At 38.6% G+C, this 14,378-nt stretch overlaps 1 protein-coding gene across 3 annotated transcripts in view; it reads left to right on the top strand.

Annotated features, from left to right (window-relative positions):
• The first annotated feature begins 9,549 nt into the window (after positions 1-9,549).
• The window catches only part of LOC124783531 (ATP-dependent 6-phosphofructokinase), an 80,317-nt gene continuing 75,488 nt past the window's right edge, over positions 9,550-14,378 (top strand). For all 3 annotated transcript variants that reach the window (XM_047254031.1, XM_047254030.1, XM_047254029.1), the window contains exons 1-2: positions 9,550-9,663; positions 10,497-10,607. In XM_047254031.1, coding sequence (XP_047109987.1) covers positions 10,505-10,607 — 103 coding nt within the window. In that variant the 5' untranslated portion in view covers positions 9,550-9,663; positions 10,497-10,504. The remainder of the gene's footprint in view (positions 9,664-10,496; positions 10,608-14,378) is intronic.

The following is a 14,378-nucleotide window of genomic DNA, read 5'->3' as shown; positions in this document are numbered from 1 at the left end:
AGTAGTGTCCACCATCTGAGTCAGCACTACATCACACTGGCAGGATCACATTTGTGGCACATTGTAAAGCTACTCAGCTAGGCAAATGATTTGGATTGCAAGTAGTATCCTCCTAGCTGCAGCCTTCAATTCCTGGCTGCTAGGGTGTTGTGATTGGTCACTCTCGAAACGCACCACACAGCAATGGTGTTGTTCATTACTTAGTAACATGTCATCCTTTTTGTCACATGTATTTGCTACATTTTTGACAGTGATGATTGAACTTGTAAATTAGGATAGACGTGTTCGTTCTCAACTGTAGAGGGAACATTCTGGATGCATAACATAAGTTCATTTCCTTTGCCAAAACTGAGGCTTGGTCATGAACACGGCTGGTTAGTGCCTGTTTGACAGCTGTCACCAGTCCCATATGATAAGTTATGGTGGTGAATTTTAATATAAATTATCAAAATATTCTGTAGCACAAGTTCTCTAAGAAGAAAAATGTGCTTGAATTTTTTAATTACATGTGAGGGCAATTAAAGTAATGGTGTGCTACAGGGTGTAAGTGTGAGGCACTGGGCATTTTTAACCTTAGAACGATTTTCAGTTTTCCACCATTTTTCAACGTGGGTTAACATACAAGTGTGATTCTTGCAGAGTAATGTTTCCTGCCACTTTATAATTAGCACAACTGAACTTCTAGTAGACATTGTACAAAATTTTGAATTTACTACCATCCACATTCTACATTATATGAGGAGTAGGGATATAAGCCCAGTGTAGTGAGCTGGAGTGACATACGCATGACTGATGGAATAACTGGTTACTTGTGAAAGCTGGCTATTAATAGTCCCTTATCAGTGAGATCTATATGTGAGAGCTGCAGTCCTATTGTGACATGTTCAGACTTGGCCTCATCAGGCACTGAGACTGCTCTGGGCTGGGGGGCATGTGGTGTTGATGCTGCTGGCCATGCCCTACTCAGTTTGGTCAGTGCCATCAGTCTGTGGTGATGAAAGAAGACATCGCAGGAGAGGCAGCAGGACAAGGAGAAGTGTTGCAGGGTGGTGATGTGGGAGCCCTGCTGGCACAGCATTTGTTTAAATAAAAATGTAATTGTTCCTACGCTAACACACACACACTCACACACACACACACACACACACACACACACACACACACACACACACAACACACTTACAAGGCGAGAACACGAACTCGACCTCATACTTAAAGGAGAAAAAAACAATACTTGCACGATATCAGTCCCAGTAGTCGAACCCATGCGAAAATTTGGCACATAATTCTGACTGTACACTATGATGACCTTCTGAAAGCACAGCTTTCAAATTTTCTCAGTCACCAATTACTCATCACTTGGTCCATCTCACTGCAACATGGGTGCAGAGTACTGCACAGTAAGTTGACAACCAGAGCCCTCCTATTTGCAGGATATTTAAAGTGAAGGAAGAGGATGGCAGATAGACTGTTATGGCCAAAATGTTTTTATATCTATTTGAGAGCAATCATGTTTTTCTACATGAAAAATAGTAAGTTATATGAGCTTGTCAATATCAACCTCACACACATAAACATTCAATATTATTTTGACAATATTCTTGTATTGATATACTGTAGCCATATATACGTTTCAAATTCAAAATTAACGAACCTAATTTATTGAAGAATAAATATGAAATGATGTTAATGATTTTCGATTTACAATTTAATCATGCCAATCGCATTCCAGAACAACACTTCTCCTGCAAATGTACCTCACCTTATCAGTGCCACCTTCAAAGTCCAAAGAAAGTAATTCACAACACAATGTTAATAATTAAATAGCACCACATTATTTCCTAAATGTCAAACTTATTCATTGGATTCGTTTACACGGCATTTTTGAATTGCAATACATGAATGTTCACAGCAAAGAGTTCTCTAGCACCAGCTACTGGTTAGAACTTGCATATTTTTGACACAATGAACAAAACATGTTACCAATATCAAAATAGTTTGTCATAAATCTCTTTCTCAGTATGCTGTTGAGTACTTGGGCATTAGGAGGCTACAGTGGGGAGGAGCAAGTGATAAATAAATAGTGAATGAAAAAGTTTAAAACTTCTTCTTTCAGATGGTCATAACTGTGTACTATCAGAATTATGGTCCAAATTTTTGTGTGGGATTGATTTCTGGGACTGATAACTTGCAAGTACGCTTTTCTTTCTACTTAAAACAGGAGGCTGAGTTGGTGATGTTTCCATCATAGGACAGGATTCCAAACTTAGCACAAACAAATGATATATTATATTCTTGCAGTGTTGTGGGAGACAGCCAAGCACTGTTCACACCTAACAGTGTAGTGTATTGGCAACTATGGTGGGACGGGTTTAGAGGATATTGTAGTGGATTTAAACATAGGACAAGTCAGTTTTTTACTTTCCTGCTATTTTTGACACTTAGGACAACTGGGTTCATAGAAAAAGAGAGCCAGCTACCATGCAGGCTGTCTATGTGTGTCCTCAGATACGCCATCTTGGATCCTATATTTAGCACAAGTGAGCAGGCAACTATGAAGGTCGCTCAAGTATCCACCAGGTTCGCCATCGTGGATTCTGATGTCATATGGCTGGGGAAAGCCCAGAAAATCTGACGACTATTCACACTGTCCCAATATCTTCAGGTCTCCCATTTTGGGTTCTATGTGGAACACTAGTGACTTGGCAAGTATGCAGGCTGTAACAGTATCCCCAGGTCTGCCACCTTGGATCACAAACTTTTATTCTGTTGTCATAGAGCGTGTTCTTAGATCTGCCATATTGCACGTTATACTTAGGACAAATTGAGCTACCTCCGCATCTTAGATTTTTTTAATTTCCCACAATTTCATATATGGGCAATTGGCCTGTGATGTCAGAGGATGGTGGAGGAGTGAATGGAGAAATGAAACAGGAGTGCATACTGTCATCATCGAGGTCACCACTGGAAATCTGGAAACTATGCAGCCGGCTGGTGTGGCCGAGGGGTTCTAGGTGCTTCAGTCTGGAACCACGCTGCTGCTACGGTCGCAGGTTCGAATCCTGCCTCGGGCATAGCTGTGTGTGATGTCCTTAGGTTAGTTAGCTTTAAGTAGTTCTAAGTTGTAGGGGACTGATGACCTCAGATGTTAAGTCCCATAGTCCCCAGAGCCATTTGAACCATTTTTGAAACTATGCAGGCTGTACCAGTATGCCTATAACCTCACTACTTACACTCACAGCTATCCCTTGCAAAAGATATTGGTCCCATTCCAACCCAAGTCTTTTATCCCTAAACAGCTGTGGCCCACTCCATAGGTAATAATTCTACTAATGAAGGAATTGGGGCCAGTGGCACAGAATCTCAGTTTCGGCAACTGTCGTCAACGTCAGCTAATAGTAAAGCTCCTAGTGCAGAGATTGTAAACACATAGATCGCAAGTACTGTTAACTCTCTAGGTAAAGAGGTGTTCACTGATATTGTGTTTCTCCTCAAATCACGTGCAGTTTTCATAAATATGAAATCAGATACATGTTAATTATGAATATGATGAATTCTATATTTAAATGATGTAGGTATTCGAATTTAACAGAAAAATAGTGATTAATGCTAGACTCGAACAAGCGATCCAACGATTACTACTCTCAAGTACTACCAACGTAGCTACAAGGCTTGTCGACAATAGACTTACCTTTACTGAATTAAAGTCCATCGGTGAACTTCGAAGTCGATTTTCTCGAGAATTTTTGAGAGTCGTATTGAAATGCTCTCGAAGATCGATATTTGATTTTTGAACTTCAGATACCATAAATATAAAAAGTTACAAAAGCATGGTACCTGTGTGGTCCCCTTGTCAGTTGTGCATACGCATCCAGAAAGGTCAAACTAGTCTGAGTAATGAAGAGCCAAGTGGCAAACCATATCTCTGTGATGAAACAAGAATCACAAGAAAAAAGGAGGCCCCAGTGCTCGAAGACTAGCGTATCAGACTCAAGGCGATAGTGGAATAAGTGAATTAAGTCATAAATCAATTTTCAGTTGTTGCATGACATTTTGAACATGACGAAGGTCTCTGCTCACTGGATTCTATGAACACTCACATCCTTTCAAAAAGCATACCGAGCTGAGGCATTAGCATAAATGTTGCAGCTCTCTCAGGTCAGTCTAACTAACTTCTTTGGCTGTCCTTTCGCCATGGACGAGTTTCACTTTACACCCTACACGAAGGAGTGAAACAAACAGTTGTAACATGTGAATTAACTACTGCCGAAAGAAGCAAAGACCCAAACATCACTTGATAGGTAATGCTCAGAGTTATTTCGAGACTGCCGTGTCATGGTGTTAACAGATTGTGGTGGGCAAACTGAGAGCATATTGCTGGACTCTGCTGATGAGGTTACTGGAGACTGTCAAGATGAAGTGTCGCAGAAAGCAGTCCAATGGGGTGTTTTTACTGCATGACAACATTACAGTTCATTCTACACAAGGCACTGTCACTAATGCTGCTTCTTTAAGCTATCAAATTTTGCCTTAGCACCATATTCTCCTCACATGACACCCAGTAACGTCTTCGCGTCTTTTTGGATGAAAGATAACTGTGAAGACAGTTACAATCGTGCAAGGTGATTTTCGAGGCACAATGTTTCTTGAAAAGTGGAAAGGCATACTTCCACAAACAAGCTCTGCGCCAAGTCATACATCATTGGAAAAAATGGATCCACCATGAAGTTTCATAGACATTTAATTTTTTTTTTAGGTGATACTTGAAACCCTATTGGTACCCTTCATACAATATCTACCACCCAACCCACTCCAACCCACCCCAACCCACTCACACAGCACTTCCCTCCATTACCAAAGCAACCATTCATTTACATCTCAATATGTGCCCTATCAGTTATTCACTACTTTTAGTCAAATTATGCCACAAATTTTTTTCCTCTTTGATACGATTCAGTACCTCCTAACTGTAATGCTATCTACTTCAGCATTTTTCTGCAGTGACACATTTAAACCCTTTCACTCACTTCTTGTCTGAAGTGCTTATCAACCATATTTTACTTCGGTACATGGTTTACTCCAGATAAACACCTTTAGAAAAGACTTAGTAACAATTAAATTTATATTTGGCATTAATAATTCCTCTTTCTCAGACACACTTTTCTTGCTATTACCAGCTGCATTATAGATCCTCTGTGCTTTGGCTATCATCAGTTTGCTACCCAAGCCAAACTGTATATACATGAACATTAAAAAAAAAGAAATTTATGGAATCAAGTAGTTTATAATGCAATGTCAGTTAGTATAGTCTACCTTTATTTATGTTTACTTGTGGTAAAGTTGGAACTCTGATGCCAACCATCATTTCACTGCATTATCAACAATATTTTTCTTCTTGGAGGTTTTATTTATTGGAGACTTTTACTTGAATCAGTTGCTGAAGATCCTCACATCAAATCAAAATTTATTATTGAAACATAAAAGTGTGGCAGCTTATGTCCAAGTGGTAAATTCCAAGTGTCGTTTTCAGTTTATTGGTAGGTCATGTTTATATAGACACTTTTGAATTGTCTATCCCTCTGGACGAAAGAAGAAATGACAACAATCTTTGTATTCAGTAGTTTGTTCTGTTCAGTCGATGTTTTCATACATTCTGCGTTTCCAAAACAACTTTTCACAACAGTAAATTCACCTTTTTCTTAATGATCATTCCTATGAGTAACATAATGATCATTGCCATGTGTAAGTATTTCTCTTGTAAACATTGAGTTCTAGAATATTAGGTGACTTCCCTGCAATATTTGCCGAAAAGTTGGGAAAAGATCATACCTAAATAAATTCTTTTGACAATACTAAATCTATTTTTCCCACATACTGCTTCAATTCAGTAATTTGTTCAACACTTAACTGTTCATTTCCCGCATTCAATCTTCAGTAAAAAATTATGGTAAGTTATTATTTGAAACAAAGTATAAGTAAATTCTTGTTCATCATTTCATATTTCAAGATACCACCTTGTCCTCACAGAAAATGAGCAAAAACACTCATTATGGTTGTTTATTTATTTATTTATAATTTTTCTTGCATGCATCAATCAAACTTATGACATTTGCAAACAGCATACTTAGGTGAAAAATGATATGATAGTTCTAAATTGGAACTTGGTAATGATAATAACATTAAATTACCAGTACTTACGTTTTGCATAGTTTTGATGTCGTATATTGAACACAGTATTGTAATGATTGTAATAACAATAAGTATAATACAAATAATAATAAAGTAGTCTCACACTAAATAAGTGATTCAATGCATTTTATAGAAACTAACTTTCAACTGAAATATGAATAGTTACATTCTCTGTGAGAATGCACTCATATTTCTGCTGTTACAAACTTACAAACTGAATTCAGACATTGTTTTTACTACAAAAGAACTTGAATTTATCTGAAAAATTTTGTTTCACATGTTCTTATAGTGACTGGGGGCCTGTTATACTTCATTTGGCCACAGAACTGTGCACTATGGTCTATTAAGTTCAAATTATGATGGCCATTACTGCATCATCACGCTATGGCACTGTCATGTCAAGGTGCAATCAAGTCAGTTCAAGTCATGTGATCTCAATTTTCATAGCTATCCTCAACTCCTTTTTCACAGGAACTGCGATCATTGAAAGATGATCTTCAACTGTTTTTGCACCCAAAGTGCAGCTTGCAGGGATAGCTTGTATATCAGAGAAGGAAAACACAAGTACAAAAATCACAAAAAAGAATGTAGTTCCGAAAAATGTCATTAAATGCTACAGAAGGGCAAATTCATATGCTATACAAGGAACTTGAGGAAGAGGAATCTGCATTTTATAAGTATTCTAGAAAGTCGAAACACCAGGCTTTTCATTTGTTACGTCAAATTGCAAACAGATTTACACAATGTTACGAGCTGCCATTACACCTTGTGGAAAACTGCCTTTTTTATGGTTTAGTTGCCAGTCCAGGACAAATTTTTGTACAATAGTCGTATCTCCTTCAATACCTTTCCCTTGTAGATTTACAAGTTTCCTTTACATCTTGTATTTGGCCTTTCATCGTTCAAGTGCCCTATTTGTACTGGAATCAGCTAGTGAAACAACATGAAAGTGACCACTGATGCTTGCAAAACTGTTTCACACAATTCCAGGGAGCTACTTAACAACAAAAAAAGCTTCCCACAAACACTTAAATACAGCACTTGAATTATTATTCACATAAAACCATATTGTGTCTGTTGCACTGTCTGTAGGTATCAGTCCATTTTTTGTGAAACATTACAAATGCATGACAACACATAAATAAATTACACTTACTAATCAGTCTGATTCTATCCACAGTACTTCTTTTAACTTCAAGCTGCAGCCATACTGCAGTTCATTTCACTGTAAAATATTAAACATGGTACCAGTATGTATAAAAGTCCATTTTATAAATGTAACAGAGGGCAAGTAATGTAGTATGCTCATGTTGAACGATTCAGACTGCTCTCTCAATGCTTCAACTAATGTTTCGTCATTTATCGCAAAATTATTAATTTTAACAAAAGAAATAACAAAACAAAACAATTTATAACAAATAAAAAAATAATGAACAACAAAGACTTAGAATAACAACTGATACCAACCATGAATACCACAACAAAATGAAAATGGAGATATGTGCTTAACGGTAAATTGGGAGGAAATGAGCTTGGGGATTAAGTGATTAACAATGGATGATGACATCAGCCATTATAACTTTCTTCCCGAGAAATCCTGATGATGCCATGATGTGATGTGATATGACATGATGTGATATGATGTGACATGGGAGCCAGTGTGGATGTTGACATTTGAAATGCATTGTGAAATGTATGGATGGTATGTGATGTGACAGCCAATGCAAATAGGCTTTAAATTCCTAATTTAGTTCATGTCTGGAGTCTTTCCCATTCTGATATTTCCTCATGTACAGTGTTGCACTTGTCCACTTCCATTTAATTTTATTAAAAAAATGTGAACAATTTGCACAAATTGAAGGAATGTGTTGGTAGGTATTTATGCTTTACAAATGCAAGTTCACCCTGACTGTCACATCACGTCCCATCAAAACATTCTGAAGTGCATTTCAAACTGTGTCATTTCTTTCGTTAAAATTAAAATTTGACAATTAATGGCGAAAGGTTAATTGAAGCAGTGGGGGCAACAGTCTAAACTGTATGACACGAGCATACCAAATTACTTGTCCCATATTACATTTATAAAGTGTATTTTTATACATACCAATATTGTTTTTAATATTTTAGAGTGAAATGGATTGCAGTATGGCTACAGCTTGAAGTAAAGAAATCAAAATAAGGTAGAATAAAATTGATTAATGAGTGGAATTCATTTTATATTATCAGCCATTTGTAATTTTTCACAAACAAATGGACTGAAAACTTCAGGCACTGTAAAAAAAAACCAAACTCCTCCCTAACAGGACATGAAGGCCCAACCTAACCGACCGGCCGCCGTTTCATCCTCAACCCATAGGCATCACTGGATGTAAATTTGGAGGGGCATGCAATCAGCACACCGCTCTCCAGCTGTACGTCAGTTTCTGAGACCAGAGCTACTACTTCTCAATCAAGTAGCTCCTCAGTTTGCCTCACAAGGGCTGAGTTCACCCCACTTGCCAACAGCGCTCGGCAGACCGGATGGTCGCCCAGCCAAATGCTAGCCCAGCCCTACAGCACTTAACTTCGGTGACCTGACACTCCCTGTTCATGCCCTCCATGGTCACCTCCTCGAGATTCCCACAGGAAGTTAGAAGTGCTGTGCATCGACACTGAAAGTGGTGGATTCATTACTCATTGAGGCAAATCAGTTATATTAAACATATCATTCATATCATGACATCATTGTTTGGGAACATGAAGTCCATTAATGGCTGCAAATGGTCCCCACCTAGACAAAAATAACCATTTCCAGTCAATAGTCGGTTCAGTTCGCCCAGGAGGCCCAGTCAATTACATGTAAACACAGCCCACGCCGTTATGGAACCACCACCATCTTGGAAAGTGCCTTGTTGAGAACCAGGATCCATAGGTTCGTGGTGTCTGTGCCACACTTGAAGCCTACCGTCAGCTCTTGCTAAGTGGCATTGCGACTCATCAGTACATGCGTACATCGCTGTTCCATGACTTTTGTCACCTTAGTGTAATGAGTTCCAACATTAACAAGTTCTAAGACGAGGCATGGGTAAATATTTCCAATTCAGTAGAAAAGTTGATGCCACACGTACTAAACATGTCGAATGAGTATTTATACAGAATTTTATTTTAGCACTATTTTAAGGTCTGTTATGATTTATATGTGCCCTAGAGTTGTGTAAATGCTACATTGGACGTTTCAGTTTCAGGTTTCATGAAGACTATTCTCTTGCAAAACTGTTTATCTGATAATAATGAAATTCTTTTTGCTTTATTTTTGATTATTGTTTTCTGTTTCTGATTTGCTTATTTGTACACGCAAGAAGTGAATCGACTATGTCGCAACACTTCTTCCGCGGTGCCGTTGAATATGTGTGGTCGTTGGATGTCGCGGGGGTAAGTGAAGGTGACCTTGGCGGGGTTTGGAAGTCGTCTGTTGTGTAGTGTCAACAAATTAAGGTAAATATTGAATGGTTAAACGTGAACACTCCACAAGAAATTGATATTTTTTTCATTTATCTCTTAAGTCAGTGTAATATCTGCTATGTTGCGGAGAAATATAGTCTGTACTTTCTCCTAGTAAATAAATGTAATTCGGTGTTTTTTACTTCCCAAGCCAGTGACATAATGAAGCTACATACACACACATTAAATTTTATAGTTTTTATTTATTTATTTTTTGTCCAGTAGGAGGTAAATGGGCGAAATATGCCTTCGGAATAACGAAAGAATAGGATGACAGCTTACAAATTCCCTTTAAATCAACTCATCACCCAAAATTTTTTGTAAGAAAAAAGTATTTTCTTCCTGTCGATATCATTTTACGTTTCTTTTCAGTGTCTTGTTATGTTTCCCAAGTACTGAAAGTTGTCGCCTTTGCAGAAACATAGGAAACATTGATCTATTCAGTAATATATTTCAGCTGTATTTTGTCCAACAACAAACCACTTTAATGTACGAAGACCTGTTACACGATGGAGTTGCCACCACAGTGTCTCAACATCACATGAAGTACACACTGATAAATTGGATAGTTGCTTGTGCCATAAAGCTGTTCACAAACTATTCTTTTTTGTTTTGCTGAAGAAGGACTTTAAGTGTATTACTAACAGAAAAAATAAGTATATGATTGACTAAGAACATTTCGGTTTCTTGCAACCATTTGGGTGGATAGCAATCTGGTATCATCTTTCTGTGCCAATAGATGGAGAACAATGTGTAAATTATGTTTTCGAACATGTACAACTGTTGTTATAGTAATACAAAGGATTTTGTGTTTATCTTGGTTTCAGTTTCAAACATGGCAGATCAAGATCCAGATACGAGTCAAAGACGTTTCATAGAGAGAGGTTCACACAAAGGCAAAGGCATTGCAGTTCTTACCAGTGGAGGAGACTCTCAGGGTAAGTAAAATACAAATTATCAGTTATTGAATACTTCTTGTTTGTAATTATGCAGGGGGGGGGGGGGGGGGCTTTTGGAACTAGGCACTCTGTTTATCCTGCTGATATCTCTTAACTGTTTATTTGCCTTTATCCCTTAGGTCTGAAAACATATCATTCAAATTATCTGTGTTCTCACTATTTTCCTTGTCACTAAAGCAAAGCAATCTCAAATATCACTTGCAGCTCTAATCATTCATCTCCTTTGGTAACAACTTTTTGGGCAATAAAGATATACAGAGTATTAGGGTTATAAGTACAGATCCTTTTATTGGTGGCTGAGGACAGTGTACTGAACAACATTGCATCAGTATTTATTTCATATTAAGAATGACAATTATAGCTGTCTAGAGTAGTATGTTTTAGGTTGGTTATTAACTCCAAGTACATGTGGCAAGAACAGACCATTAATATTTATTTTCCCCCTGGGTGGATGCAAAAACAATAGTCTATGCTAACAGGTGTAATCCATTTCACAGTACAGTAACAACCACTCAGAAAATGTCAGCCAGTAAATTATATGACATGTTTGCCGGGGAGACTGTTAGACAGAGAAAAAATAACTATCACTCTGAAGGGGGTACATATTAAGGTACCAATCTTCACAATATCTACACTTACACCGCTAACACTGTCTATTTTGCTGCTTCAGTGTAGTTGTTTGCAGTACATGTTTAATGTTCAATGTGCAGACCTGTTCTTGTGCACTTGGCTTCCTGGTAGTCAGCTGGTAGTGCCAAAGGCAGCATGAATATGCTGCTCCAGTGTTTCCACATCTGGAAAGGCTCTGCATACACGAGACTTTTGAGATGGCTCCCATAGCCAGAAATTGCATAGGTTGAGATCCAGTCAGTGACCAGGCCATGCCATTGGATCCCTCGTCCAATCCGTCGACCAGGGAAGACACAATTGACAGGTGCCTGGACGTTAACGGCAAAATGGGCTGGAGCACCATCATGTAGAAGACATGTAACCCTTTGGATCATCAATGGCACTTCTTCCAGCTGGTAGGCAAAGTCACCCGCAAGTAATGCTGGTAGTTCCAATGTGTTAACCGACATGGAAGGAAAACTGGTCCCAAAATACAGTTGCCAATTATCTTGGCTCACACATTCCAGCTGCACCGATACTGATGATTTGCTGTCACCATACCATGGGGATTTTGCATACTATCCCACAGATGACTGTTATGAAAGTTGAAGATACCACTCTGCATAAAGGTGTCCTCATCTGTGAATAGGATGGATGCTGCAACTGTTATGTCACAGGTCTGGTAAGTTCAAAAACCACCTGGGTGAGAGGGGAGGGGGGTTGCTGCAATCGGTAGTTTGTTCACACTGTTTCATAGTGAGGCTGCCTTTTTACTGATGCTAAATTCCAAATATTCTATAAATTGTCAGAAGAACTGATTTTTCTTTAAATTGCTTTAGTGCCAACATAAAGATTCCTTCCTGTCACATGGTGACAGAATTGTGTCACCCATCACCTAATTCAGTTTTCACAGAATTGCCACTCATCATCCACTTGAGTTTTCACAGTGGTGCCAGCTGAAGTAGGCAGTCAGTACTGTGTCAGTCCTTGGGTTCCTTTGCTGCTATTGTTATACTGCATTTGCACTCTCAGCAGTGAGGCATGTTAACCTGTTACCACTCTGTCTCATGGTTATGGTAGCAGAAGTTTATGTTGTACTGTGTTACGGAACTAGAACTACTGTTACTTTTGCTACAGATTCATCAGGTTGCAGTGAAAGATACTTTCTGGAATACATATCATTATCATTAAAACATAAATTGTTTTAATTATTCACCCCCACATTACTTTTGCAAGTCTTTTCACCATGTACATTATCCATGTAAAATTGTCCTAGAATTACTACTGTTCTGTGTCCACTTAGGCTCACTTATGGCAGTATCGTAGGAATATAGTATTGTGAGAAAATCATGATATTTAGGTATAAAGTGCTATCATTATTCACTCAGTTTATTTGCAGGGATCTTGGCTAAAGTTCACTTACAGTGTCCACGGCCCTTGTGTTGGGTGCTGCTGTTATCACTTTGTCATCATTAGTTTCAGCTAATTGGGTGATAGTATACAGTAGACATTGAGAATCACTCAGTCTTTTAATCTAGACTGTCTCATATCTTTGGCTGATTCTTACAAGTATGTTATGATTTCCGTGGTGGTGGTGGTTAAGTTGGGACCTAATACCATAGCTTATGCTCCTGTGACTAATTTAGTTTACAAAGCACACAAAATTATGTACAAGCAGTGTGATTGCCATCCAAAATCCGACTCACAGTCCATTGTGTTCGTTTTCCATTATGTTTCATGCGAACCATTAGAAACAGTGGCACAGAACATAAAATCTATGAGCACTGAAAGCACACTTTTGGCTGTCACTTTGCTAGTATTTTCGCTTTTGGATTCTCACATGAGCCCTTGCAACAGACACCCATTCGCCTAGGCAGTACGAACTAATTCTCCAGTTGGTAGGCTAGATAGAAAGGAATTACATAAATGAGGTCACTAAAGAAACTGGCCAGTAAAAAATGGTGGGACAACATGCATCAACCTTATATGTTAGTGCCTTGATGTTGAACCACAGGACTGTGCATTAATGCTAGGGAGAGTGGATGGAGTAGAATGACAAGAAGCTGTAGCTGTAGAAGTCAGTGACCTTGCACTGTTGTTGCCCACTTCGACATTCAAAGTGAAATACAGTGCTTGTGCTTCTAGAGAGTTTTATAGTAGAGTTCTGCGTGTGTGTGTGTGTGTGTGTGTGTGTGTGTGTGTGTGTGTGTGTGTGTGTGTGTGTCGACTGAATGTGTACCATGACAAGTAGAAAGCCTGTGGTTTACCAAGTGCTCTGTCCATTATTTCTAACCTATTGTAATAGGTAGGAGGTTTTAGTGTGATCATACTTTGGCTGGTTGTCCATTTATTTAGTAACTGACCAGTCAGCCACGTTTTCTATTATCATCTTTATCCATCTACGTAGTTTAACATTACAATTTAAGATGCTGACTGTGTTAACAGTTTTAAGATTTGCAATTGCTGGACAGCATTTTATAAGGGTGTGACGACCAACCAGCTGTCCACCAGAATGATTGACCACCACAAAACTGTGGCCAAGAACAAAGTTCTTCAGCCTGCTGCACAACTTGATTTCATTCAGTGGCTGCTTCACAGCCCATGCTGTCAGGATCCTTCCCTCCAGCTCAGCTTTATTGAACTTAAAGCAAGATGGCTGTTGAGGTAGGACAGCAGCTTGAGAGTGCTCTTAAATCTTTAACAAAAATCACGGAAGTGAATGGCTATTTGAAATGAGACACGAAGGATGACATATGTAAAGCAGTGAGTCTAGTTAGAATCTGTTTTACATCAGTGGAAATATGCTAAATGACAATACTAAGGATATGAGGTATCACAGAATAAGTGTAGGGAATGCCAAATGAACATAACACATAAGGAAGAGAGCAGCCACCAAGCAGGACAAATGGCCTCATCTGTTGGTGAAACATGAACTGCAAGCAGCAACTACCCCCAAGTGGCATGTGCAGGACTGGAACTGCATAGAAATTACATTCGTGCACCAAGAGCCAGTTGGACTGATCTAACAAATGAAACTCTGCCAATGCCATCTGTAGGCAAAATGTGGGAAACCGTACAACTGTATCAGCATTTTGCTGGTATACTGGGGCCAGATGGGCAAGAAAACTCACTTGAAAACAA

This window comes from Schistocerca piceifrons, chromosome 1, assembly GCF_021461385.2.
Source record: "Schistocerca piceifrons isolate TAMUIC-IGC-003096 chromosome 1, iqSchPice1.1, whole genome shotgun sequence".
Lineage (NCBI taxonomy): Eukaryota > Metazoa > Arthropoda > Insecta > Orthoptera > Acrididae > Schistocerca > Schistocerca piceifrons.
Note: the sequence above shows the minus strand (reverse complement) of the source record. Positions and strands in the feature narration are given on the sequence as shown.